At 37.7% G+C, this 25,286-nt stretch overlaps 1 protein-coding gene across 3 annotated transcripts in view; it reads right to left on the reverse strand.

The window, feature by feature from the left end:
- The window catches only part of LRRC28 (leucine rich repeat containing 28), a 197,992-nt gene that overhangs the window by 27,565 nt on the left and 145,141 nt on the right, over positions 1-25,286 (reverse strand). For 2 of the 3 annotated variants that reach the window (XM_061158597.1, XM_061158595.1), the window contains 2 exons: positions 16,839-17,014; positions 14,985-15,144 (listed from right to left, as the gene is read on the reverse strand). In XM_061158597.1, the coding sequence (XP_061014580.1) occupies positions 14,985-15,144; positions 16,839-17,014 (336 nt within the window). The remainder of the gene's footprint in view (positions 1-14,984; positions 15,145-16,838; positions 17,015-25,286) is intronic. The other variant, XM_061158596.1, reaches the window with a different exon arrangement.

Genomic DNA, 25,286 nt, shown 5'->3' on the forward strand with positions numbered 1-25,286 from the left:
AACATCTACGTCTGCTTCACTATGTGAAAGCCTTTGGACTGTGTGGACCACAACGAACTACGGAAAATTCTCAAGGATATGGGAATATCAGATCACCTTACCTATCTCTTGATAAACCTGTATGCATGTCAAGCAGCAACAGTTAGACCTGGACATGGAACAATGGAATGGTTCAAAGTTGGGAAAAGAATATGACAAGGCTGTATATTGTCACCCTGCTTATTTAACTGCTATGCAGAGTAAATCATGTGAAATGAGGGCCTAGATGACTCACAAGCTGTTTAATTAAGATTGCCAGGAGAAATATCAACAACTTCAGCTATGCAGATGATGCCATTTTAATAAACTAACACCAAAAAAAGACATCCTTTTCATCACAGGGGACTGGAACGCAAAAGCAGAAGTCAAGAGATACCTGGAGTAACAGGCAAGTTTGGCCTTGAAGTACAAAATGAAGCAGGGCAAAGGCTAACAGTTTTGCCAAGAGAACGCACTGGTCATAGGAAACACCCTCTTCCAACAACACAAGAGACAATTCTACACATGGATATCACCAGATGGTTAATACTGAAATCAGACTGATTATATTCTTTGCATTTGAAGATGGAGAAGCTCTATACAGTCAGCAAAAAGAAGACCAGAGGCTGACCATGGCTCAGATCATGAACTCTTTACTGCAAAATTCAGATTTAAATTGAAGAAAGAAGGGAAAACCACTAGACCATTCAGGTATGACCTAAATCAAATCCTTTACAATTATACAGTAGAAGTGACAAATAGATTCTAGGGATTAGATCTGATAGACTGAGTGCCTGAAGGACTGTGGATGGAAGTTCATAACATTATACAGGAGGTGGTGATCAACACCATCCCCAAGAAAAGAAACGCAAACAGGCAAAATGACTGAGGAGGCCTTACAAATAGCTGAGAAAAGAGAAGCAAAAGGCAAAGGAGAAGAGGAAAGATATATCCATGTGAATGCAGAGTTCCAAAGAAGAGCAAGGAGGGATAAAAATGCCTTTCTAAGTGATCAAGCAAAGAAATAGAGGAAAACAACAGAATGGGAAAGACAGATATCTCTTCAAGAAAATTAAAGATACTAAGGGAACATTTCATGAAAGATGGGCTCAGTAAAGGACAGAAATAGTAGCGACCTAACAGAAGCAGAAGATATTAAAAACAGGTGGCAAGAACACACAGAAGAACTATATCATGACCCAGATAATTGCGATGGTGTTTTCACTCACCTAGAACCAGAAATCCTGGAATGTGAGATCAAGTGGGCCTTAGGAAGCATCACTATGAACAAAGCTAGTGGAGTTGATGGAATTCCAGCTGAGCTATTTCATGTCCTAAAAGATGATGCTGTGAAAGTGCTACACTCAATATGCCAGCAAATTTGGAAAACTCGGCAGTGGTCACAGGACTGGAAAAGGTCAGTTTTCATTCCAATCCCAAAGAAAGGCAATGCCAAAGAATGCTCAAACTACTGCACAATTGCATTCATCTCACACGCTAGCAAAGCAATGTTCAAAATTCTCCAAGCCATGCTTCAAAAGTACGTGAACTGAGAACTCCCAGATGTTCAAGCTGGATTTAGAAAAGGCAGAGGAACCAGAGATCAAAGTGTCAACATCTACTGGATCATAGAAAAAGCAAGAGAATTCCAGAAAAAATCTACTTCTGCTTCATTGATTATGCTAAAGCCTTTGGCTATATAGATCACAACCAACTGTGGAAAATTCTTCAAGAGATGGGAATACCAGACCACCTTACCTGCCTCCTGAGAAATCTGTATGCAGGTCAAGAAGTGACAGAACTGGATGTGGAACAACAGATGGTTCCAAATTGGAGGAATATGTCAAAGCTGTATATTGTCACTTTGGTTGCTACAGTCCACACGGTTGCAAAGAGTCAGATATCACTTAGTGACTGAACAACACTGCTTACATCATACTTTACAGTGCTGTCCATTTTCACCACCTTAGTCAATACAGTACATATGGGAAGTTCCAGTCACTGCAATAAAGCAAGAAAAATTTTTAAAAGGCATACGGATTGAAAGGGAAGAAATAAAAACTATTTCTATTTTCAAATGACATGTCTACACAGAAAATGCCAAGAATCTATCAAAAATACTGCTTGACTCTTAAGCAAGGTCAACAAGGTTTTAAGTACGTAAGATCAAAATATAAAAATCAATCACCTTTCGATATACTAACAATGAATAATGGAAATTGAAAATTTAAAATATAATATCATTTATAATCACATGAAGAAAGTGAAATACTTGGGTATAATCTTAAAACATTTAAAGGTGCTTAAAATTATTAAATGCTGATAAAAGAAATAAGAGACTATCTAAATAAATGGAGAGACATACTGTGTTCATTCACTGAAAGATTCAGAAATAATGAAGATGTCAATTCTCTCCAAACTGATTTATAAATACAATTCTGTATGCTATGTGAATTTTAAGTTATTATATACTTTGTATTACCTTAATTTAAAAAAAAGTAAAGTTGGTTAGAACCCTAATTCAGATAATTTGCTACATCAGAATGTGGATAGCTGCATAAATAAGGAACTTTGGCACAAAATGATCTTAAAAGGCAAGTTCATTTTTGAGGATCAGCTATTTCTTCCTGCTTTTGAAAAAGATAATTATGTTAAGTGAAAAATCATTCATAGAAGTGATATACTTCACACCACAATTACAAATAAAGTTTCTAAGCAAAAGAATCCAATTTCATAAATATATGTGAGATTGCTATTCACTGAAGCATAATGCCCACTGGATTATTGTTAATTCCTTATGATGCTCAACAGGGTATGGCGGGCAATCTGGAGGTGTTATTTTTGTGCTTTACAGAAATTCTAAGACTGTGCAGTTATTTCCTCTTAAAAAAGCGTTTTATTTTATATCAGAGTATAGTTGATTAACATTGCTGTGCCAGTTTCAGGGATACAGCAAAGTTATACATGTGTGTGTAATCTATTCTTTTTCAGATTCTTTTCTCATTTAGGGTGCCATACAGTACTGAGCAGAGTTCCCTGTACTATACAGTAAGGTCGTTTTGATTATCCATTTTAACTCTGCCGCTGCTGCTGCTGCTAAGTCACTTCAGTCATGTCCGACTCTGTGCGACCCCACAGACGTCAGCCCACCAGGCTCCCCTGTCCTCTAGCAGTGTGTAAATATCACCCCCAAACTCCCTAACTATTCCTTCCCTTAGAACGAATCAGAAATTCATCTCCAGGCCTGTGAGTTTGTTTCTGCTTTGTAAATAAGTTCATTTGTATCATTTCATTTTAGATATTTCATATGTAAGGGATAGTGTATGGTATTTCTCTTTCTCTGATTTACTTCTCTCAGTATGACAATCTCTAGGTCCATCCATGTTGCTGAAAATGGCATTACTTAATTCTTTTTAATGGCTGAATAATAGGTATACTTATTTACTTTTGGGAGACTCATCTTAGAGTGTATTTTAACTGCGTGTTTCATTAACGATGTAAGTTGTTACAAGTACATCAACAGGTCTACTGCCTAATAATGCATTTGTGTTGGTTAGGTCCTTTAAAAAAATTACTGAACTGTGGCACCAGGGACATGACAATTTCAGGGAAAAAAACTTTTAGCTATGCAGTGAACTCTACAATTAGGAGAAAGATACTGATAAATTCTACAAAGAACATCAGACATGACATTTGCTGCTTTAGTGTCTCTGAGCATATTTATAGACAAGGCAGAAGGAAGAGCATTTCAGCTCAGTTTTAAAATACAGAACTACCACTATTCTTAAGGGAAAAAAATTACAATGTTGTTGCACATATTGGAGCCCAACAAAATCATAAGAAATGTGGTGTTTCCTTTACAAATCTCTTTCTGATTAGAAACAAAAAACATATCCTTGACTCATACAGAAATTCAAGCCAGAAGAAAAATAATACTAGACAGAACTGATCAGATGAAATCCCAAGCCTGTGAACATATTAACATATAAGAGGATTATAGGAGAATCATCTAATAACATATTGTATTTCTTGTTACATTTATGTTAAAAATGACATGAGAAGATTCTGTGTGCAGAACCTAAGACTTAAATATATAGTTTCTCTACTAGATCTGTCATGCTTTAGACCTTTAGGAGTGAGATACATGTTGGAAAACAAGTACCAGGTGGCTTAATCACAGCTGAACCCCTAGTACTTAGCGCAGAGTTTTGCACATAGCAGATGGTCAGTATGGAAGTGCTGAGTGACACAATGAGGAAAAAACAGTTAAGAACAATTTATTTAAATCTCTTGAAGAATATTTGACCCATGCAAAATTCCATAAGTCACCTTAAGACAGTGCCAATATCTAGGTTGTAGCTATTGTAAATAGTTCTGCAGTGAACAATGGGATACAGATGTCTTTTTCAGTTTTGGTTTCCTCAGGGTATATGCCTAGGAGTGGGATTGCCGGGCCATATGGTGGTTTTATTCCTAGTTTTTAAAGGAATCTCCATACCATCTTCCACAGTGACTGTATCAACCTAGATATCCATCAACAGATGAATGGATAAGCAAGTTGTTGTACATATACACAATGGAATATTACTCAGCCATAAAAAGGAACACATTTTAGTCAGTTCTAATGAGGTGGATGAATCTAGAACCTATTGTACAGAGTGAAGTAAGTCAGAAAGAGAAAGAGAAATACCGTATTCTAACACATATATATGGAATCTAGAAAAATGGTACTGAAGAATTTATTTACAGGGCAGCAATGGAGAAACAGACATAGAGAACAGACTTATGGACATGGGGAGAGGGGAGGAGAGGGTGAGATGTATGGAAAGAGTAACATGCAAACTTAAATTACCATATGTAAAATAGATAGTCAGCGGGAATTTGCTGTATGGCTCAGGAAACTCAAACAGGGGCTCTGTGTCAACCAAGAGGGGTGGGATGGGATAGGGAGGGAGGTTCAAAAGGGAGGGGATATATGTATACCTATGGCTGATTCACGTTGAGGTTTTACAGAAAACAGCAAAATTCTGTAAAGCAAGTATCCTTCAATTTAAAAAAAAAAGACGGTGCCAACAAATATGCTTTTGCTGAAAGGAAAAAAGAATCCAAACATAAGTAAGAAAATAATGTCAGCATTACTGTTGTAAAGTAATACCCACAAAAAGCAAGGGCAAGGCAATATGAAATATTTCATAAGTGATAAGTCATTTAATCATATAAGAATTAGATAGAAGATACTATTTAAAAATAAACTACTAATGAGTGGGGAAAAGGAGTATTAAGTTGTCCAAATGGACAAAGTCCTGCACACTCTCTAACAAATGGGTCCCTACCCTAGGAACAACAGTTACCCAGACATATGGTTCTCTCATGTAATCACTCGGGAATAAAAGACCAGGGAGAACTCCTAAAAGAACCAGGTTCTGTAAATCTGAGCTTGAACACAGCCAACTGAAGGCACGGCACCCTCACCACCACAGTGTCCAGCTCACAGCAGATGCTCACAGCATGTCTGCTGACTGACTGGACAGATTAATAACTGAGTGGATCCATTATTCTGAGCGATTTGGAAATAACTCCAATGGCTTTTTAATAGTGGAAATAGAAAAAAGAATCCTAAAATTCATATTGTCCCACAAAAGATCTGAATATTAAACAAATCTTGAGGAAAAAAACCCAAAACTGAAGGCATCATACTTCTTGATTTCAAAATATTCTACGGTAATCAAAATAGTATGATACTGGTATAAAGACAGATGTATAGACCAATGGAACAGAATAGAGACCCTGGAAATAAACCCACACATAGGCAGTCAACTGATCTTCCGCAAGGAAGCCGACAATATACAATGGGAAAAGGACAGTCTCTTTGAGAAACAGCATGGGAAAACTGGATATCTACATGCAGAAGGATCAAAGTGGACCCTTATCCTACAGCATACACAAAATGAATTCAAAATGAATTAATTCAAAATGAATTAAAAACCTAAGCATAAGGCCTGTAACTGAAAAACCTCTAGAAGAAAACAGTGGAAAGGCCCCTTGACATTGGTCTTTGCTATGACAACAAAAGCACAAGCAACAGAAATAGGCAAGAGGGACTACATCAAACTAAAAAGCTTCCAAGCAGCAAAGTAAACAACCAGCAAAAGGAAAATGCACCCTACAGAATGGAGACAATATTTGCAAACTGTATTTAACCATGGACTGATATCTAAAATATATCAGGAACTCCTATAACTCAATAGCAAAAAAACTCAATCTGATTTAAAAACAGACATTTTCCCCAAGAAGACACATAGGCGGCCAACAAGTACATGAGAAAGTTCTCAGCATCGCAGAATATACGGAAACACAGATCAAAACCACAGTGAGACATCCCCTCATGCCGGTCAGGATGGCTGCTCTAAAAACAAACAAAACAGACAAAAAGTAAGTGTTGGCAAGGACGGAGAGAAAGGGGAATCCTTATACATGTTGGGGGGAATGTAAAATGCTGCAGTCGCTATAGAATACAGTTTCTCAAAAAATTAAAAATAGAATGAACAGATCCTGCAACCCCACCTCTGAGTATATAGCCAAAAGATTTAAAATCAGGGTCTCAAAGAAATATCTGCACTCCCATGTTCACAATATCCAAAATATGGAAACAACCTAAATGTCTATCAATTGATGAATGGATAAAGAAAGTATGGAATGCACATACAATAGAGTGCTTCCCATGTAGCTCAAATGGAAAAGAATCTGCCTGCAATGCAGGAGACCTGGGTTCAATCCCTGGGTTGGGAAGATCCCCTGGAGGAGGGCATGGCAATCCACTCCAGTATTCTTGCCTAGAGAATCCCCCATGGACAGAGGAGCCTGGCTACAGTCCATGGGGTTTCAAAGAGTTGGCCATGACTGAGCAACTAAGACATACACACACATACACACACACACTAGCATATTAGTTAGCCTTAAAAAAGGAAGTCCTGCTCTTTGAAACAACATGGATGAACCTGGAAGATAATATGGTAGGGGAAATAAGCCTGTTGCAGGACAAATACTGCATGATTCCACTTACATGAGACATATAAAATGGTCAAACTCAGAAGCAGAATGGTGAGTTCCCAGGGACTGTGGGAGGGAGAAGCAGGAGTTGTATTCAATGGGTGCAGTTTCAGTTATGTAGAATGAGTAAGTTCTAGAGAGCTTCTGTATAATACAGTACCTACAGTTAATACTGTACAGTACACTGAAACATTTGCTAAGAAGGTAGATTTCATGTTAAATGCTCTTATCCTGATTTAAAAAAAAGGAATAGGAAGCATCAAGAATCTGGATCCTCAGTTAAGAAGTCAACTAAGAGATATTCTACTTTAACCTAAAATAGTATTTTAACAGCTGTCATTTCCAGTCGCAGTACTGCCATCTGATACACTTCCTTTTGCAGACTTCTTTTTCCTAATTTTGTTTTGATGATAATGTATGACTTGAATAAATTTATTTTGTTTCCCCTGCAAATAAATAAATAAGTAAAAAAGAAACCATTGGTCAGCTAAAGTTTTAATAATTAAACATCATTTTTAACTTTTAAAGCAACACCAATTTGTTGCAAAAATTCAACACTACTCAAAGAAAACCACTGCTTTGGTGAGCCATCAAGAGTTTTCCTACATATTCAAACAATTTAAACTACATATATATATATATATATATATATATATATATATATACATATACATATATATGTATATATACACATATACATATACATACACACATATATATATATACACACACACACATTTGTATGTATTTATATATATACCCATGGCTGACAAAAATTGGGTATCATTATGTAACCTGTTTAAAAACATTTTTAACTAAACTTAAATATTGCTACCAGAATCTTTCCTTTTCTTTCTTAACCTTATAAAGTTTTAAGCAAAAGGTTTTTTTCAATCCCTTTAGCTACGTTCTGGGTTTCTCTTGTGGCTCAGCTGGTAAAGAATCCACCTACAATACAGGAGACCTGGGTTCAATCCCTGGGCTGGGAAGATCCCCTGGAGAAGGGAAAGGCTACCCACTCCGGTATTCTGGCCTGGAGAATTCCATGGACTGTATTGTCCATGGGGCCGCAAAGAGTCTGAAACAACTGAGCAACTCTCACTTTCTTTTCACTTTAGCTATATACTACTTTTTATTATTTTTTGTATATTTATAAAAACACATCCTTACTGAAAATATTCAAATGTTTCTATAGTATACAGAATTGAAAATTAAAGTTCCCACCTGACTACTCCATAACCTTACAATCTTCCCTTTCAAGGTGATCACAGTTTACAATTAGATTTACGTCCTGCAGGATTTCTTAGTGCACACATACACACATGCATGTATACACACATATATTTTTCAGAAGTATCTTGTGCAGAATATTAGAGCTTATCTTCATTTTATGAGTACTATTTCAAAATTTCTCCATATGCCATGATTTATCCAGTAGCTATTAATAGTTACAGCATAGTGTCTAAATCACAGATTTGAAGCCAGACTGCTAAATGGATCAAATCCCAGCTGTGCTGTGAGGTCTTGGCCCAGGTTTGGCCCAGGTTCTAACTTTCCTGAGACCCAGTTCCACACCCTCCTACCCCCATAATATGAGGATTATATTAGGTTGAACCATATAGAAGGCATGATTCTCCTAATAATAGTACCTATCTTACAGAACTAAGTAACATAGCTCAACTTCCAACTGGGTCTCCTGACCCCCTAATGCTTATGAGTTCTTTCATTCCAGCCCCAGGGATTTACTGTACAAGAGCAGAGATATCACATGTCACCACACCAACACCAAAGCATGCACTGTTAGTATCTGTTATGGACCAGATTTAATCGAGTGATATGGAAAGGAACACTGGGATTCTGGGCAGTTTCTGTCTCAAAACATTCTGGTGATTTAACTGAGACCTTTTGAATGTGTATGGTGGTGAATTTTCTTGTCAACTTGACTTGACTTGACCCAGTTATTTGGTCAAACACCAGTCTAGATGTTGCTGTGAAGGTATTTTTCAGACGTAGCAGCAGTTGTAGCTTAGCTGCTCAGTTGTGTCCGACTCTTCGTGACCCTATGGACACGTAAGAGGAGTAGCCCTATGGGGGAGCCCTAGGTTCCTATGAGGAGCCTGCCAGGCTCCTCTGTCCATGGGGACTCTCCAGGCAAGCATACTGGAGTGGGTTGCCCTACCCTCCTCCATGGGATCTTCCTGACAGGGATCAAACCCAGGCATTGCAGGTGGATTCTTTACCGTCTGAGCCACCAGGGAAGCGCTTTTTGACATTTAAATTAGTAGACTTTGAGTAAAGCCGATAATGCTCCATAGTGTAGGTGGGCCTCATCCAATCAGTTTGAGAGCAAAGAAGCACAAGGACTTTTCCTGAAGACAGCTACATAGAAACCCTACCTGAGTTTCTAGCCTGCTGCCCTGTGACATTCAGACTCAAGGTTGCAGCATCAACTCTTTCCTGAATTGCCAGCCTGCCCTGTGGTTTTGGACTTGCCAGCTCCCAAATCACGTGAGCCAATTCCTTAAAAGCAATCAATCTCTGCCTATATTTATTATTTATAGATATAGATACATATTCTGTTTCTCTGAAGACTGCTAACTGAATACAAATTCAGTAAGGGAAGCAGCTGTAACAAACATTTAAAAATCTAGATGTGACTTCGAAATTAAGCAGTAGAGGCTAGAAGAGTTTTGCCTTGTGGAGACTATTGGTAGAAATATAGATATTAAAGAATATCAGGTGAGGGCTTACAAATGAAAGAGGAAAACTACAGAAAAGGGGCTTCCCAGGTGGCTCAGTCATAAAAAACTGCCTGCCAAGCAGGAGATGTAGGAGACATGGGTTCAATCCCTGAGTTAGGAAGATCCCCTAGAGAAGGAAATGGCAACCCACTCCAGTATTCTTGCCTGGAAAAATCCTATGAAATGTAGGCTATAGCAAAAGCTTCTACTGTCTTAGACAACACATATATTGTCATGAACAGGATGTTGCTGCAAATACGAGGTATTAGACAAAAATGAGGAATGTGTTATTGGAAAATGAAAGAAAGATGATCATTATTAGAAAGCACAGAGGACTCAACTGAATTGTGTTATGCTGGATGGAAAACAGAACTTGTAAGTGATCATCTTGGATACAGGCATACCTCAGATATATTGCAGGTTCAGTTCCAAACCACCACAATAAAGCAAAGAGAGTCATAAAGCAAGTTACACAAACTGTTTGGTTTACCAGTGTATGTAAAAGTTATAGTTACACTATAATATAGTCAAAAGTATGCAAAACCATTATGTTTTTAAAAACCAATGTGTATACCTTAATTTAAAAGTATTGCTGAAAAATGCTAACCATCATCCGAGCCTTCGGTGAGTAGTAGGAGTAACATCAAAGATCACTGATCACAGACCCACTATCACAAGTAATAAAAATAATGAAAAAGTTCCAAGTGAGAATTACCAAATGTGACACAAAGACAGGAAGTGAGCAAACGCTGTTAGAGAAATGGAACCAATAGGCTTTTTTGATGCAGGGTTGACACAAATCTTCAATTTGTAAAAACTGCACCATCTGTGAAGTGCAATAAAATGAAGCACAAAAAGATGAGGTACGCCTATATTTAGCTGAGGAGATTTCTAAGCAAAGTCCTGAAGGCATGGCCTGGTTTCTCTTTGCTGCTTACAGTAAAATGTAAGAGGAGGGAGATAGATTGAGGGAGCTGTTCAGCAAAAAGGAATCAGAACTTGAAGATTTGGGAAGTTCCCAGGCTGTCTGCAAAAAATGAGAAAGCATGTTCTGGAGAGCACACCAAGGGTTTAGCTAGACAACCTTGAAAAGATGAGGCATGAGACTTGTGGATCTGGTCAACCATTTCAGCAGCCTGGAGGGGACAGAGATGCAACAGGGTAAAGAAATGCTGTCAGACTTCTGGGATTCCACAGGCAGGAAACAAGCTTTCAAGTAAAGGGAAGAATAACCCTGGGAATTCCAAAGGGTGGGGTAGCTTCCTTGGTTTTAGAGAGCAGGGCCCTCACTCAGGGCTCTCAAGAGGTGAGACCACTACACCAGAGGGTCTAAAGGACAGAGCGTCTAACCAGAGCATTATTCTCAAGTATTAAAATCTAATGGAATTTGTCCTTCTAGGTTTTGGACTTTTCTGAAACTCATGATCTCTTTTTCTCCTTTCTGTAATGTAAATGTCTATCTTATGCCTGTTCCAACCACCATATACTGAAAGAAGATAACCAGTCCGGTTTTACAGATTCACAGATGAGTTCTGTCCCACGGTGAGTTATGCCTGAGTTTTATTCATACCTGATTTAGATACGTAAGATTAGATTTTGATTTCAAGAGTTGATGCTGGAATGGGTTAGGATTTTGGGGGTGTTGGGATGGAATGAATTTATTATGCCTGTGAGAAGGACATGAATTTTTGGAGGACAGACTGTTATGCATTGAATTGTATCCCACTAAATTCATATGTTGAAGTCCTAATCCCTAAAACCCCAGAATGTGACTGCTATGGACTGAACTGTGTCCCCGCATCCTGCCACTGATTCATATGTTTAAGCCCTAATCTCCAGTGTGATGGTATTTGGAGATGGGGCTTTTGGAGATATCAGGCTTAGATGAGTTCATAATGGTGGGGTCCTGATGATAGGATTAGTGACCCTATAAGAAGAGACACCAGAGACCTTGTACATGTGTGTGATCATATTCTCTGCCAACTGAGGCAGCAGGAAAATGGCTAAATTCAGACTAGGAAGAGAGCCCTCAGCACAACCTAACCATATACACCCTGATTTCACACTTCTGCCTCTGTGTGAGACTGAATTTCTGTTGTTTAAGCCAGACTATGGTATTTTGTTATGGTGACCCTAGCAGAGTAAAACAGTAACCTTATTTGGAAACAGGGTCATTTCTGGTGTAATGAGTTAAGTTAGGATGAGGTCATTAGGGAGGGCCCTAATGCAATGTCACTGGTGTCCTTATGAACAAGGGACATTTGGACACCAAGACAGACTCACATAGAAGTAAGACAATGTGAATAGAAGGGAGATGATGGCTATCTATAAGGTTTAGACCCTTCCGTCACAGCCCTCTGAAGGAACCAATCCTTTTAGATCTCTAGCCCTCAGATCTCTGAGACAACATCTACAGCAGATCTTGTCAGCCAGTTCTGTGGTATTCTGTTGAGGCATCCGTAGGAAATGAATAAAATACCCTTGAAAAACTGCTGAGTAGCTGGATTTCCTATTGGGAAATACAAAATTTATAAGGCTCATACACATGTGGGGAAAGCCAGACATGTGTTTTAGTAATAAATAATCCTCTGTGTTGACATTCTCCATTTCAATAAACGAACAGTAATTTGGGGGAATGAAAACTTGCTATGCTTATTGTGATCAAAAGTTATGAACATACCAGCTATTATTCTCTCTCTAGATATTTGAAGATTTCGGTATTTACTGTTTATGCAAAATACTGTGATTTCTTTTTACTTGACTCTATTAAACTTAGGTTAGAACTAATACTTGTATGAGACTTGGTATTTTAGAAGCATATTCAATATGTTCCTTTAAAATGATGCCAAATGTCCACATTAATTTAGATATTGGCTGATACACTGAATTATTTTATGACAAGCAATGTAAACTGAACTGAATATATTAGAAAACTTAAAAATAATATTGTCAAGACCTTTTAGAATTTATGATATTAAAAATATTGATTTATTTTTAGCAATAAGCTATTCAGATTCAAGTATTTGGTTTTCAGTTACAAAAGAAAGTACTTTAAAGACTATGTTAGGAACTAAAGTCGAAGCTTTTAATACAATCTCCATAGCAACATGGGAAGGAGCAAAGTCCAGTGGATCAAATGAAATATACAAATTCTAAAATTCAAATCTTAGCATTAACTCACCACAGAAAGCCATGTTTGTATCTTGGTATTTCAGTTTTTGCTATAAACATAGGCACTTCTGGCACAGATTAACAAAAGGGCCTTGCCTAAGATCTATGTATTTGATACACTCATTTTACTAAACTAACAATATTATATTTATGTTCTAAAGCAATATAAGATATTCATATGGGTTGAAGCAGAGAAACAAGTAGCAGTAAATAGAATATGCAAATCCTTATCAAATAAGTTTCCCAAATTTCATGTAAAGATAACACAAAAATGACTTCATTTGAAGGATCTACTTTATTTTCACAAATTAATTATCATGATGAAATGAAAATTTATCTTTTAAATAGGTATTTAGAATTTCATCAGCTACTAACAGAGCATCCTTACCATATTGTATTGTTTTCATTTTCACATTTTTAGTAAGGAAATGTCCTCTATAGGAAACTGTGCAACAACAATGCAGAGGATTTTACTATAGTTTAATGAATTTAAGATTTTCCTATAATGATATCTTACTAATATAAAGATCATTTGCTAAAGACACATACACAAAATAAATTTTTTAAAATTTATGGGCTACAAAAAGATATCATAGTTAACAGTTACTCAATATGTATTACATGCCAGGTACCATCCTGGGCTCACTCTTTATATAAAATAATCTCATTTAATCCTCACAATGACCTTATTAAATAGATATGATTACTAAGTTCATTTTACTGATGAAAAGATGAAGCTCAGAAATGTTATGTCAATTTGCCCAAGATCTCCCAGGGAAGGAGTCAGAATCATGGCCAGTGACATGATCAATATATTCCCTACTGCTTCTTACAGATGTGCCTACTTCATTTGTTAATTTTACTCATGTAGTTAACACCCAAATCCTGACTCTGTCCTTTCAGCTCTGATTTGGTGATCTGGTCACCTCTGATCAGAAGGAGGAGATTAGCAAGGTTTGGAGGAGGGCTCCTGGAGGCAGGCACGGTAAAGAAGCAGGAAATTAAAGATACAGAAAATTGAAATGGGAACTGAAAGTATAGCAAAATAGGATTATTCAGGTAAGAAAAAGACAAATGCAGTTTTGGAAAGGAGTGGGTAGAGAGATGGAAAAGGTAACTACCATTTGCCGAGCACCCATTATGTGCCAGGTGTTTGCCTTCATCGTCTGCTGATCCTCAGATGCCCTGCCCAGCAGGCTGTTCCAGCTCCATTCTGAGGCTCTGAGAGGTTCAGTACCCTGCCCACGCTTGCTCTCATTCTACAAAAATGATTATAAAGGAAACGCTTCTGGGGCTGAATAGGGGTAACAAGTTTTCCTGAAAAATGTACTAACCCAAAATACCATATTTGAAGATAAGTGAGGTATTATAGCATCTTTTTTTTTCAACTTTGAAAAATGCGAATTTAGAAGATTCTAAATTTAGAAAATCTATAAGCTGAGGCAAGGCTAATGGAGGATTTTTCATTTCATGTCCTATTTTTAATTGTCTGGTATTCTTTTTTAAACTACCAGTATGGAGTTTTTTAGTTAACATTCTTTGCAAATTCAAGGCACTGTGCCAAGAAACAGTGGCAAGAGAATGCCATTTGGAAGTGTTAGAAATTCAAAACAGAAACACACACACAATGTTCAGCCACACACTTTCAGTTAGCAATGTGAGTTAAATAGAAGGGCTGGGCTGGACCCATTATATAACAAATATTTTGTTCTTACACTCCTTATTGCCTAAAGACTATTGTGATGAGGGGAACAGCAGGAAAACACTTCTCCAAAGAATGAGCTACTCTAAATAACATATACAATAAAACCATTCTTCACAAGACCAAAACTGTAATAAAGGGAAACCCAGTTTTCTTATGATACTGAAAATGTGCACTTGTTTCATTTAGCTGTATGGCAGGAAGCACTCTACGCCCCTTCCAAGCTGCTGACTCGACAGCACTTTCACGTGTGTCCTCCACCCTCCCCACGCTCCCGCCCTGGTGCCCACAGGCATGATTACCCCTGGTGCAGCCCTGCCATTGGCGTCTCTCTCAAGGGAAAGAGCTTGGGGTAGACGATCGTAAACATGGGCTCGCTGCACCGGTGACAGTGTCCCAGGGGGCAGTGCAGCAGCTCCAGGAGGCTTCTGGGCAACGAGACTGGAGACAGGACGTCCAGATCTGGAACACAAGAGAAAAACCATGCACAAATGAAAAAGGAGACATCCTGAACTAGGCTTCTTATAATACGTCTCACTGTTAACAAGCAAATTCAGTTAGTGAAAAGTACTCCATGTGGAAAGTTTTGTTATCTGATAGGCACTGAATGAAAACATAACATTATTTGGAAATGAAAGGTTTTTTTTATACTTTAGACACTATGAGAAACCCTAAGTCTATTCTTTTAAGAGCGACCTGAGCTGTTCTGAGGTGGAAGCAAGGAAAGAGTAAGGCCAAATATTCTTTAAGAACAAAGACCATTCATGTCAATGTATGACAAAAACCACTACAATACTGTAAAGTAATTAGCCTCCAACTAGTAAAAATAAGTGAAAAAAAAAAAAAAAGAACAAAGACCAAAAAGGTTGTTGGGTTTACCCAGAGAGGGTCTGCAAACTTCTGTAAGAGACAAGAATAAAAACGGACTGCAATTGAAGACTGAAACAGACTTTCATTAAGTTCCTCCTAAATCTACTGGGGATTTAGAATGTTTCAAGCTAAATTACATTTACTGAAAAGAATGAAAAGCGGAAACAAAGAAATCAAAGAAAATGAAAAATAATGATTCCCTGTCTCCCTTCTGGAGCTGTCATTAATAAAAATGGGATGTTTTTTCCTTAGTTTAGTCTGAGCACACAAAAGAAATGTTTAAAGCAAAATATCCTAGTGGTCTGGGCAATCCTGAGCACAAATGTACCCTGGATTGCTACTGACAGTGAACACCAGGAGAGAAATAGTTATGATGAGGTGACACCTAAAATTCACTGAATCATCTTTGGGAAGGAAATATAAATTATCTTACTATCTTCTGTATCTGTCCAGACTTATCAATAACCATTTTGAAAAATGTAATTTGTTCATAGGTGAATAATTTCAGTTTTCTGTTCAGTTTTTGAAAACAATACATTCCTGGGAGGTTAATGTTAGATGTTTTTGTATGAACTTTTCTTTTTTTTTAAAGCAAGGACAAAACACTTAGCAGTTTTAAAAACACTTGAAATGTATTTTCTCATTAACGTTACCTAGTGCTTTTTTAAAGCATCTCAGGTCAACTCCACATCACCTAAGACATATATACACTACCAAAGACTTTCCAAACCAAGAGTTGGCATCCTGTGGTAATACTGCCAAAGGGTCCTGGAATTAATTTCCCTTTACATAAATAAATTTCTCAGATGTGAGGAGGGTGCAAGTCAAAAACCTGCTATGTTGGAAGAAGTACCAACTTTGCTTTAGGGGTAAGAACTCTGCACATTTTTTATTATGGAAGAAAGTACCTCTGCCAGTCTTCTCACTTCTACCAAATATGTGTTCCCCAAAACCAATTTCTTTCAACTTCAACCACATAGTTTAACATGTAACCTGTTCTTTTGACTGAACATCATATCTAGTGAATGCTTTTCTGTGTCTGTAGGGGTTGCTGAAGGGATCAGTGTTGACAAAATATTAAAACTTCTCTCTTACAAAAAATGTCCCATTGCACAACTGGGCAAATGTACTTAATGCCACTGAACTGAGCACTTAAAGATGGTAAATTTTACGTTAGGTACATTTTACCACAATTTTGAAAGTGAACATCAAAATAGCATAAAACACAATCCCTAAGCTCACTGAATAAGAAGTAGGGGGGAAACTAAAAGAGAGGTCCCGTGTACCTTTTAGAGAAGCGTGGTAGGTGTGATGCAGAGTCCTCATGGCCAGCTCCTGCAGAGGCAGGACGTGATCCTTCTCTGTCCCTATGGCCTTCACCTCAGCAGGGAGGAAAACGGTTAGTTGCCCTGATGAAAAGGAAAGCAGCTTCACCTCAGAAACTTGAATGGGAGCACCACAGCTACAGAAAGACACACATTCACAGTAGTGTTAGCCAAAAGGAAATGACTATATGTGCCAATAAAAATGTGTTAATCAAAATATACATTTAGAATTTTAAGACACTGCTGAATTGCCAAAATTCTTTTCAAAGTGAACAGATGCTATCCTGGGTTCCTTAATAAAATCTGGCACAGAAATTTAGACTCATCATTTGGAACTCAGCTGAAATCTTCACTGAGGTCCAGGCATTGCCAGTAAGGACAAACTTGGAAGGAATTTCCTTCGTTGGGTCTACACAATTTGCTTTATAAGCTCCATTTATCCTCGTTTTCTTACCCTTTCTAAGTTTATGTTTATTGAAATTTTCAAAATTAAAAGGAACAAAGAGAACTCTGTTAAGTTATAGTAGCTTGGTTTAACAGAATTTTTGTGTGGGGAAAACACCCAACAAAGCAAACATATTTTTAATGGTAGCAGATAACTTAACTGGGTCCTTCCATAAACTCGTGGAGAAAATATTCTTAGCAAGGTCTATTGAATAAGCCAAGTCACATACTATTCCCTACAGCCACTCATAACCAGAAGGCAGAGACATTCCTGTTCCTTTAGCTTTACAGGGTTACTAAAACTCAGGGGTCCAATCTCTTTCCATTTCCTGTCTGAGATCACCAGGTTACCAAAAAGTCTCAACACCTTTCTTCTCTAATGACAAAGAGGTGCCAACAAACCTTGACTCTCCAGACACAACACGAGGTAATCTCTCTATGCTCGACTAGAGACAGGCAATAAGAAGGTACAGAACTAGAAGACAGAAGCCCTTGTCTTATTTGTTCATTACAAGTTCCTACATTTACTCATTCCTTTCATCAGAAAATGGGCTTCCCAGGTAGTGCTAGTGGTAAAGAATCTGCCTGCCAATGCAGGAGATGTAAGAGATGTGGGTTCAATCCCTGGGTCGGAAGATCCTCTGGAGGAGGGCAAAGCAACCCACTTCAGTATTCTTGCCTGGAGAATCCCATGGACAGAGGAGCCTGGCGGGCTGCAGTCCATGGGGCAGTAAAGAGTCAGATACTAGAGTGACTGGGCACTATTTCATCAGAAAATATTCCCAGGGCACTTACTATACACAAGTCAAGATACTTAAATTTAAAAAAAAAAAACAAAAAAACTTCCTTCCCTTGAAAAATGTAATAATTATGATATAATTAACAATATAACTATTCTAATATTGGGTCAGAGAAGATGGAGGAACTGACTTTTTCCAGGGAATTAGAGAAGGTTCAAGAGAGAAGATAATATCTGACCTAGAACTCAATTAATTTTACTCAGTTTCTCCACTCAGCTCAACAAAAAGAATCTTGGGAGGCCACACTGGCCTTCCTACTAGGCAAAACCTGTATCTCAAAAGAAAGCATTTTTTCAAATTCTACCAGTATAGTTTGGCTTTGCCTTCTTCAACAGCATGACAAACTCTGTGTCTGGCTCCTTTTGTCAACATTATCTTTCTGGGATACACCCGTGCTACTGCATGTACTATAGTTTATTCATTTTCATTGCTGTGTAGTACTGGTAAATGTATGGGCTGTTTCTAGGGCTGGGCTATATGAACATTGCTGTATGTATTATTTGGTACACATGAGCATGAAATTCTGTTAGGTACATACTTAAGATAAGAATTGAGCTCATTATCCTGAGGAGAGATGGACAACTAAAAAATACACATATGCTAAAACAGAGTGAAGAGGGGAGTGAGAGCTGTACCATTTCAGATAACATAATCAAAGAAAGTCTTTCTGAAAAGGTGACATTTGAACAGAGACTTGTCTGAAGAGTTGCGTTAACTCAGTCACAGCCTGGTAGGCACCTTAACTTGAGGACAAGGAACTAAGAGTGTCCACAACAGCAGAGTTCACAGGACAGAGGACCTTAGGGGAGAGAGATATAATGTACAGAGAGAGAACTCTGGAGATTTGCAGAAGGTCCCCTTTGAATATTCAGATGAGTACTGACCAGCACATGCAAGGAAACTACCTGAGGGTGGAAAAAGGAGGTGAAAAGATTAAGGCTAACAGTGCCCAGCAATTCCACAGTGCTGGAAACGGCTCCTGCTCTTATCAGGCAGACTTAAACATCACAATTCAAGGGGCACTGAGCAGAATCTTATCTCAGGAGCAGTGAGTAATTAGTGCTAGACTGAACACCACTCCATTCCCACCCAACAAATCCTTAATAGCCATATCTGAAAGATTAAACTGTTTCCAGTTAACTTAAATGCATCCCAGGACATATATTAAGAACAGTTACATGAAATAAAAAATATTCAGCACTCAGTCAACATAATAAATTTCACACTACCTGGCATCCAACCAAAAATTACCAGGCTTTTCAATAAGCAGGAAAATATGACGTACAATGAGGGGAAAAAAAATCATGACTGAAACAACCAAAAGAGATATTAAAATTGGCAGAAAAGACCATTATATCAATAGAAGAAAGATGTGTTGCATCCATAGCTCTCACCTAAAGCAACCAGAAATAAGACAGTCAAGTAAGCCCTAAGTAAATAAAAGAAATAATAAAGAGCATCAAGATAATCAATAATATAGAAAACAGTAATAAAGAGAAATCAATGAAAACAAAAAAGCTGGAACATTGAGAACATTAATAAACTCGAAAAACCTCTAACTAGACTAATCAGAGAGAAGACATAAATTACCAATATTAATATGAGAAAGGAGACATTGCCCAGTTTCTACAGATAATAAAAGGGTAAGAAGCAACTTCGTACTAATACAAAGTCTTTGAAGGACAAAAATCAGGAAAGCTCACTCAAGATACACAGAAGCTGAACAGCCCTACATTTATGAATGAAGTTGAACTTGTAGTTAAAAGACTGGAATACTTCTCAACTCATTCTCTGAAGCCATCACTATCCTGACACCAAAACTAAATGAACACATAACAAGAAAAGAGAAGCAATTAGTATCACACATAGACATAGATGGCAAAAGTTAAACAGAATTTTAGCAAATTTAATTTAACAATGTATAAAGTCATTATGACCAAATGAAGTTTACTAAATCAAGATTGTATTAATCTTAAGGAAATAATGTAATTCACTATATTAAAGCCTAAAAAAGAAAAACAATATAATCATTTCAAAAGATGTGGAAAAAGGGTCTAACAAAATTCAACATGCATCTTTAATTTAAAAACTCTCAGCAAACTAGGAATAGAAGGGAATTTACTAATCTGATAAACAACCATCAATATTGTACTTAATGTTGAAAAACTGTTTTCCCCATAAAGTCAGCAAGACAAACATGTCTGCTCTCACTACTTCTATTTACCATTGTACTGGAGCTTCTAACCAGTACAATAAAGAAAAAAAGAAAGAAAAGTCAACCAGATTTGAAAGGAAGAAGTAAAACTGTCTTCTTTCTTCCCAGAAGACATGACTGTACGTAGAAAGTCCAATATAATCTTTGAAAAACCTACTGGAACTAATAAGTAGCTTGGCAAGTTTGGAGGACACAAGATCAGTTATAGGAAATCATCTATATTTCTATTGGTTACAATAATCAATTGGAAATTAAAAAAAACTTTGAACACCATATATAAGACTATTTGAAATATGAACTACTTGGGGGTAAATCTGACAAAAGGGGTCTGAGACATATACACAGAACCCTACAAAAAATGCAAAGTAATTAAGACATTTATTGTGATCATAGGCTAGGAGATGCAATATTGTTAAGACATTAATTCTGCTCAAATTGATCTATAGACACAATGCAATTAAAGTTACAGGCCTTTAAAAATATATATAAATTGAAACTTTGATTCTAAAATTTATATAGAAATGCAATAGTAAAAAATTTTTTTAATTTTAAGACTTAAAATTTCTTGGTAATCAAAGCAATGTATTATTGGTGCCAAAACAGGCAAACAGATCAACAGAGCAGACAGTGTATCCAGAGACAGACCCACACATACATGGACAACTAATTTCCAACTAAGGTACAAAGAAAACACAGTGGAGAAAGGCCAGTATTTTACACAAATGGTATTTGAAAACTGTATATCCATATGTAAAAAACAGGAACTTCTATACTGAGATGAGTACACAAAAATTATCATGGAAATGTTTTACAAGAAGTTACATAAAAGTGCAGATTTGAGAGAATAAAAAATTTAAAAAACTAGTACCTTCAACCATAACTTGTACCATATACAAAAATTAATTCAAAATGAATTACAGACCCAAATGTAAATCTAATTCCTTAAAAATTCTAGAAGACAACATAGGAGAAAACTTTTGTGATTTGGATTATAATAAACTGTGGAAAATTCTGAAAGAGATGGGAATACCAGACCACCTGACCTGCCTCTTGAGAAACCTGTCTGCAGGTCAGGAAGCAACAGTTAGAACTGGACATGGAACAACAGACTGATTCCAAATAGGAAAAGGAGTACGTCAAGGCTGTATCTTGTCACCCTGCTTATTTAACTTCTATGCAGAGTACACCATGAGAAACGCTGGGCTGGAGGAAGCACAAGCTGGAATCAATATTGCCAGGAGAAATATCAATAACCTCAGATATGCAGATGACACCACCCTTATGTCAGAAAGTGAAGAGGAACTAAAAAGCCTCTTGATGAAAGTGAAAGAGGAGAATGAAAAAGTTGGCTTGACAGAACAGAATTTTGGACTCTGTGGGAGAAGGCGAGGGTGGGATGTTTTGAGAGAACAGCATCGAAACATGTATATTATCTAGGGTGAAACAGATCACCAGCCCAGGCTGGATGCATGAGACAAGTGCTCGGGCCTGGTGCACTGGGAAGACCCAGAGGAATCGGGTGGAGAGGGAGGTGGGAGGGGGGATCGGGATGGGGAATACATGTAAATCCATGGCTGATTCATGTCAATGTATGACAAAAACCACTACAATACTGTAAAGTAATTAGCCTCCAACTAATAAAAATAAATGAAAAAAAAAAAAAGAAAAAAAAAAGTTGGCTTGAAGCTCAACATTCAGAAAACTAAGATCATGGCATTTGGTCCCATCACTTCATGGCAAATAGATGGGGAAACAGTGGAAACAGTGGCTGACTTTATTTTTCTGGGCTCCAAAATCACTGCAGATGGTGATTGCAGCCATGAAATTAAAAGATGCTTACTCCTTGGAAGGAAAGTTATGACCAACCTAGATAGCATATTAAAAAGCAGAGACATTACTTTGTCAACAAAGGTCTGTCTAGTCAAGGCTGTGGTTTTACCAGTGGTCATGTACGGATGTGAGAGTTGGGACTACAAAGCAAGCTGAGTGCAGAATTGATGCTTTTGACCTGTGGTGTTGGAGAAGACTCTGGAGAGTCCCTTGGACTGCAAGGAGATCCAACCAGTCCATCCTAAAGGAGATCAGCCCTGGGTGTTCATTGGAAGGACTGATGCTAAAGCTCAAACTCCAGTACTTTGGCCACCTGATGTGAAGAGCTGACTCATTTGAAAAGCCCCTGATGCTGGGAAAGATTGAGGGCAGGAGGAGAAGGGGATGACAGAGGATGAGATGGTTGGATGGCATCACCGACTCAATGGACATGGGTTTGGGTGGACTCCAGGAATTGGCGATGGACAGGGAGGCCTGGCGTGCTGTGGTTCATGGGGTTGTGAAGAGTCGGACACGAATGAGTGACTGAACTGAACTGAAAAGCAAGATCCATAAAGGAACAAATCGATAAGTTGGACTTTATCAAAATAAAAAGTGTCTGCTCTCCAAAAGGCCCTGTGAAAAAAATGTAAAGGTCAGTTCTAGACTGGGAGAAGACACTTGTGAAGCAAATAAATATGATAAAGAACTTTTGTCCAGACTCTATGGAGAATTTACAAAACTCAGTAATAATATAAACACCCAAAGAAAAAAATGGGAGACTTAGACATTATATCAAAGAAGATATCTGGATGGCAAATAAAACATAAAAAGATGCACACCTTTATTCACTAGGGAAATGAAATTTTAAAATATAATGGAAATATCATTACACACCTGGGATAAAACTTAAAAGACTTACTACTCCAAGTATTAACAAAAATATGTAAGAACTGAAAATCTCCTTTATTATAGGTGGGAATGTAGAATGGTACAGTTATTTTTTAAGTTTGCCAGTTCTTTCAAAAATTAAACATATATGTACTATATGATCCAAATACTCCACTCCTAAGTATTTATCCAAGGAAATTTAAGTCTAGGACATTTAAAAGACATTCTACATATGTTTGTAACATTTTATTGGAATAAAACCAAAAACTAGAACCAACACAAATGTCCATGAACAAGTGAAGGGGAACAACCTGTGGTATATGTATACAATGGAATTCTACCTAGCAATAAAAAAATGAACTGTTGATGCACACTATATCATGAATAAATCTCCAAATCATTATGCTGAGTTAAAGAAGCCAGAGTTTCATGTAAAACTCAGGAAGATACAAATTAGCTGACAGTGACAGAATACAGATCAGTGGTTACTGGAGACAGGAGGAAGAGAAGGAAGGGAAATAATCACCCAGGGGCGTGAGGAGGCTTCGGGGGTGGTGGATGTATTTATTATCTTAACTGCAGTGATAGCTTCAGAGGTATGTATGTATGTTTATACATACATATGTGAAAACTTCAAATTTCATATATATATATATGAAAGTGAAAAGTGAAACTAAAGGCGCTCAATAGTGTCCAGCTCTTTGCAACCCCATGGACTATACAGTCCATGGAATTCTCCAAGATAGAATACTGGAGTAGGTAGCCTTTCCCTTCTCCAGAGAATCTTTCCAACCCAGAGAATGACCCCCGGTCTCCTGCATTGCAGTGGATTCTTTACCAGCTGAGCCACAAGGGAAGACGAAGAATATTGGAGTGGGTAGCCTATCCCATCTCTAGTGGATCTTCTTGACTGAGGAATCAACCTGGAATCTCCTGCATTGCAGACAGATTCTTTACCAACTGAGCTACCAGGGAACTAGTAGCTAGTGTATATGTACTTTATTGTTGTTGTTTAGTCACTAAGTCATGTGTGACTCCTTTGAGACCCCATGGCTTGCAGCTCACCAGGTTCCTCTATCCATGGAATTTTCCAGGCAAGAACACTGGAGTGGGTTGCCATTTCTTTCTCTATATACATACTTTATATTTGTGCAATTTATCATATGTCAGTGTAGAATTGGGAATAAAAGCCTAACTGGGCGTGGGCTGTGAGAAAATAGAAAGAAGTGGAGAAAGTGAATATAGACATCACTTTCAAAGAGTCTTTCTTTAAAGGGAAGCAGAAAAATAGTGAAGTCAGAGAATAAAAACAAAATGTTATATGGAAGAAGTATACCATGAAGGAATATATATAGCATCATTCAGTTTACACTAAGTTAAAGACAAAACTTGAAAATACACTATATGGGGATGTATTTACATATATTAAAATCATAACTCAGTGAAAATGAATGATAAATACATAATTCAGAATACTGGCTAACCTTAGAGAAGCAGGAGGAGCATGCATGGGAGAGAACCTTATAGGGGCTTCAAAATTATTAGTAATGTCATTTTTGTAAGCTAATGATACTTATGCATACTTCCCAGGTAGCTCACGGGTAAAGAATCACCTGCTAGGCAGAAGACATGGGCTCAGTCCCTTGGTTGGGAAGATCCACTGGAGAAGGAAATGGCAACCCACTCCAATATTCTTGCCTGGGAAATCCCATGGACAGAGGAGCCTGGTGGGCTACAGTCCATGGGGTCGCAAAAGAGTCAAACACAACTTTGCAACTAAACAACAACAACAACAATGATATTTATACTGACGTGCAGGGTCAAAATATGGAAGCTTTCTAGTCAAACTTTAAGAAATGACCCTCTTACTTTAATTGATGCCAAAGAGAGTGGACTTAAACAGAAAGGTACCCATGGATGCTGGTGGTCTTATAAATTCAAAATCATACCCCTTACCTTAGGGAACACTGTATTCAATAAGCTATGGTTATTCTTGCCTACAGGCCAAATTTGGCCTGGAGTTTTCCGTATCCTGTCATTCCAGATACAAATGTTCAGTTCAGTTCAGTTCAGTCGCTCAGTCGTGTCCAACTCTTTGTGACCCCATGAATCGCAGCACGCCAGGCCTCCCTGTCCATCACCAACTCCCAGAGTTTACTCAACCTCATGTCCATCGAGTCGGTGATGCCATCCAGCCATCTCATCCTCTGTCGTTCCCCTTCTCCTCCTGCCCTCAATCCCTCCCAGCAT

The sequence above is a fragment of the Dama dama genome, chromosome 13 (genome assembly GCF_033118175.1).
Source record: "Dama dama isolate Ldn47 chromosome 13, ASM3311817v1, whole genome shotgun sequence".
Classification (NCBI taxonomy): Eukaryota; Metazoa; Chordata; class Mammalia; order Artiodactyla; family Cervidae; genus Dama; species Dama dama.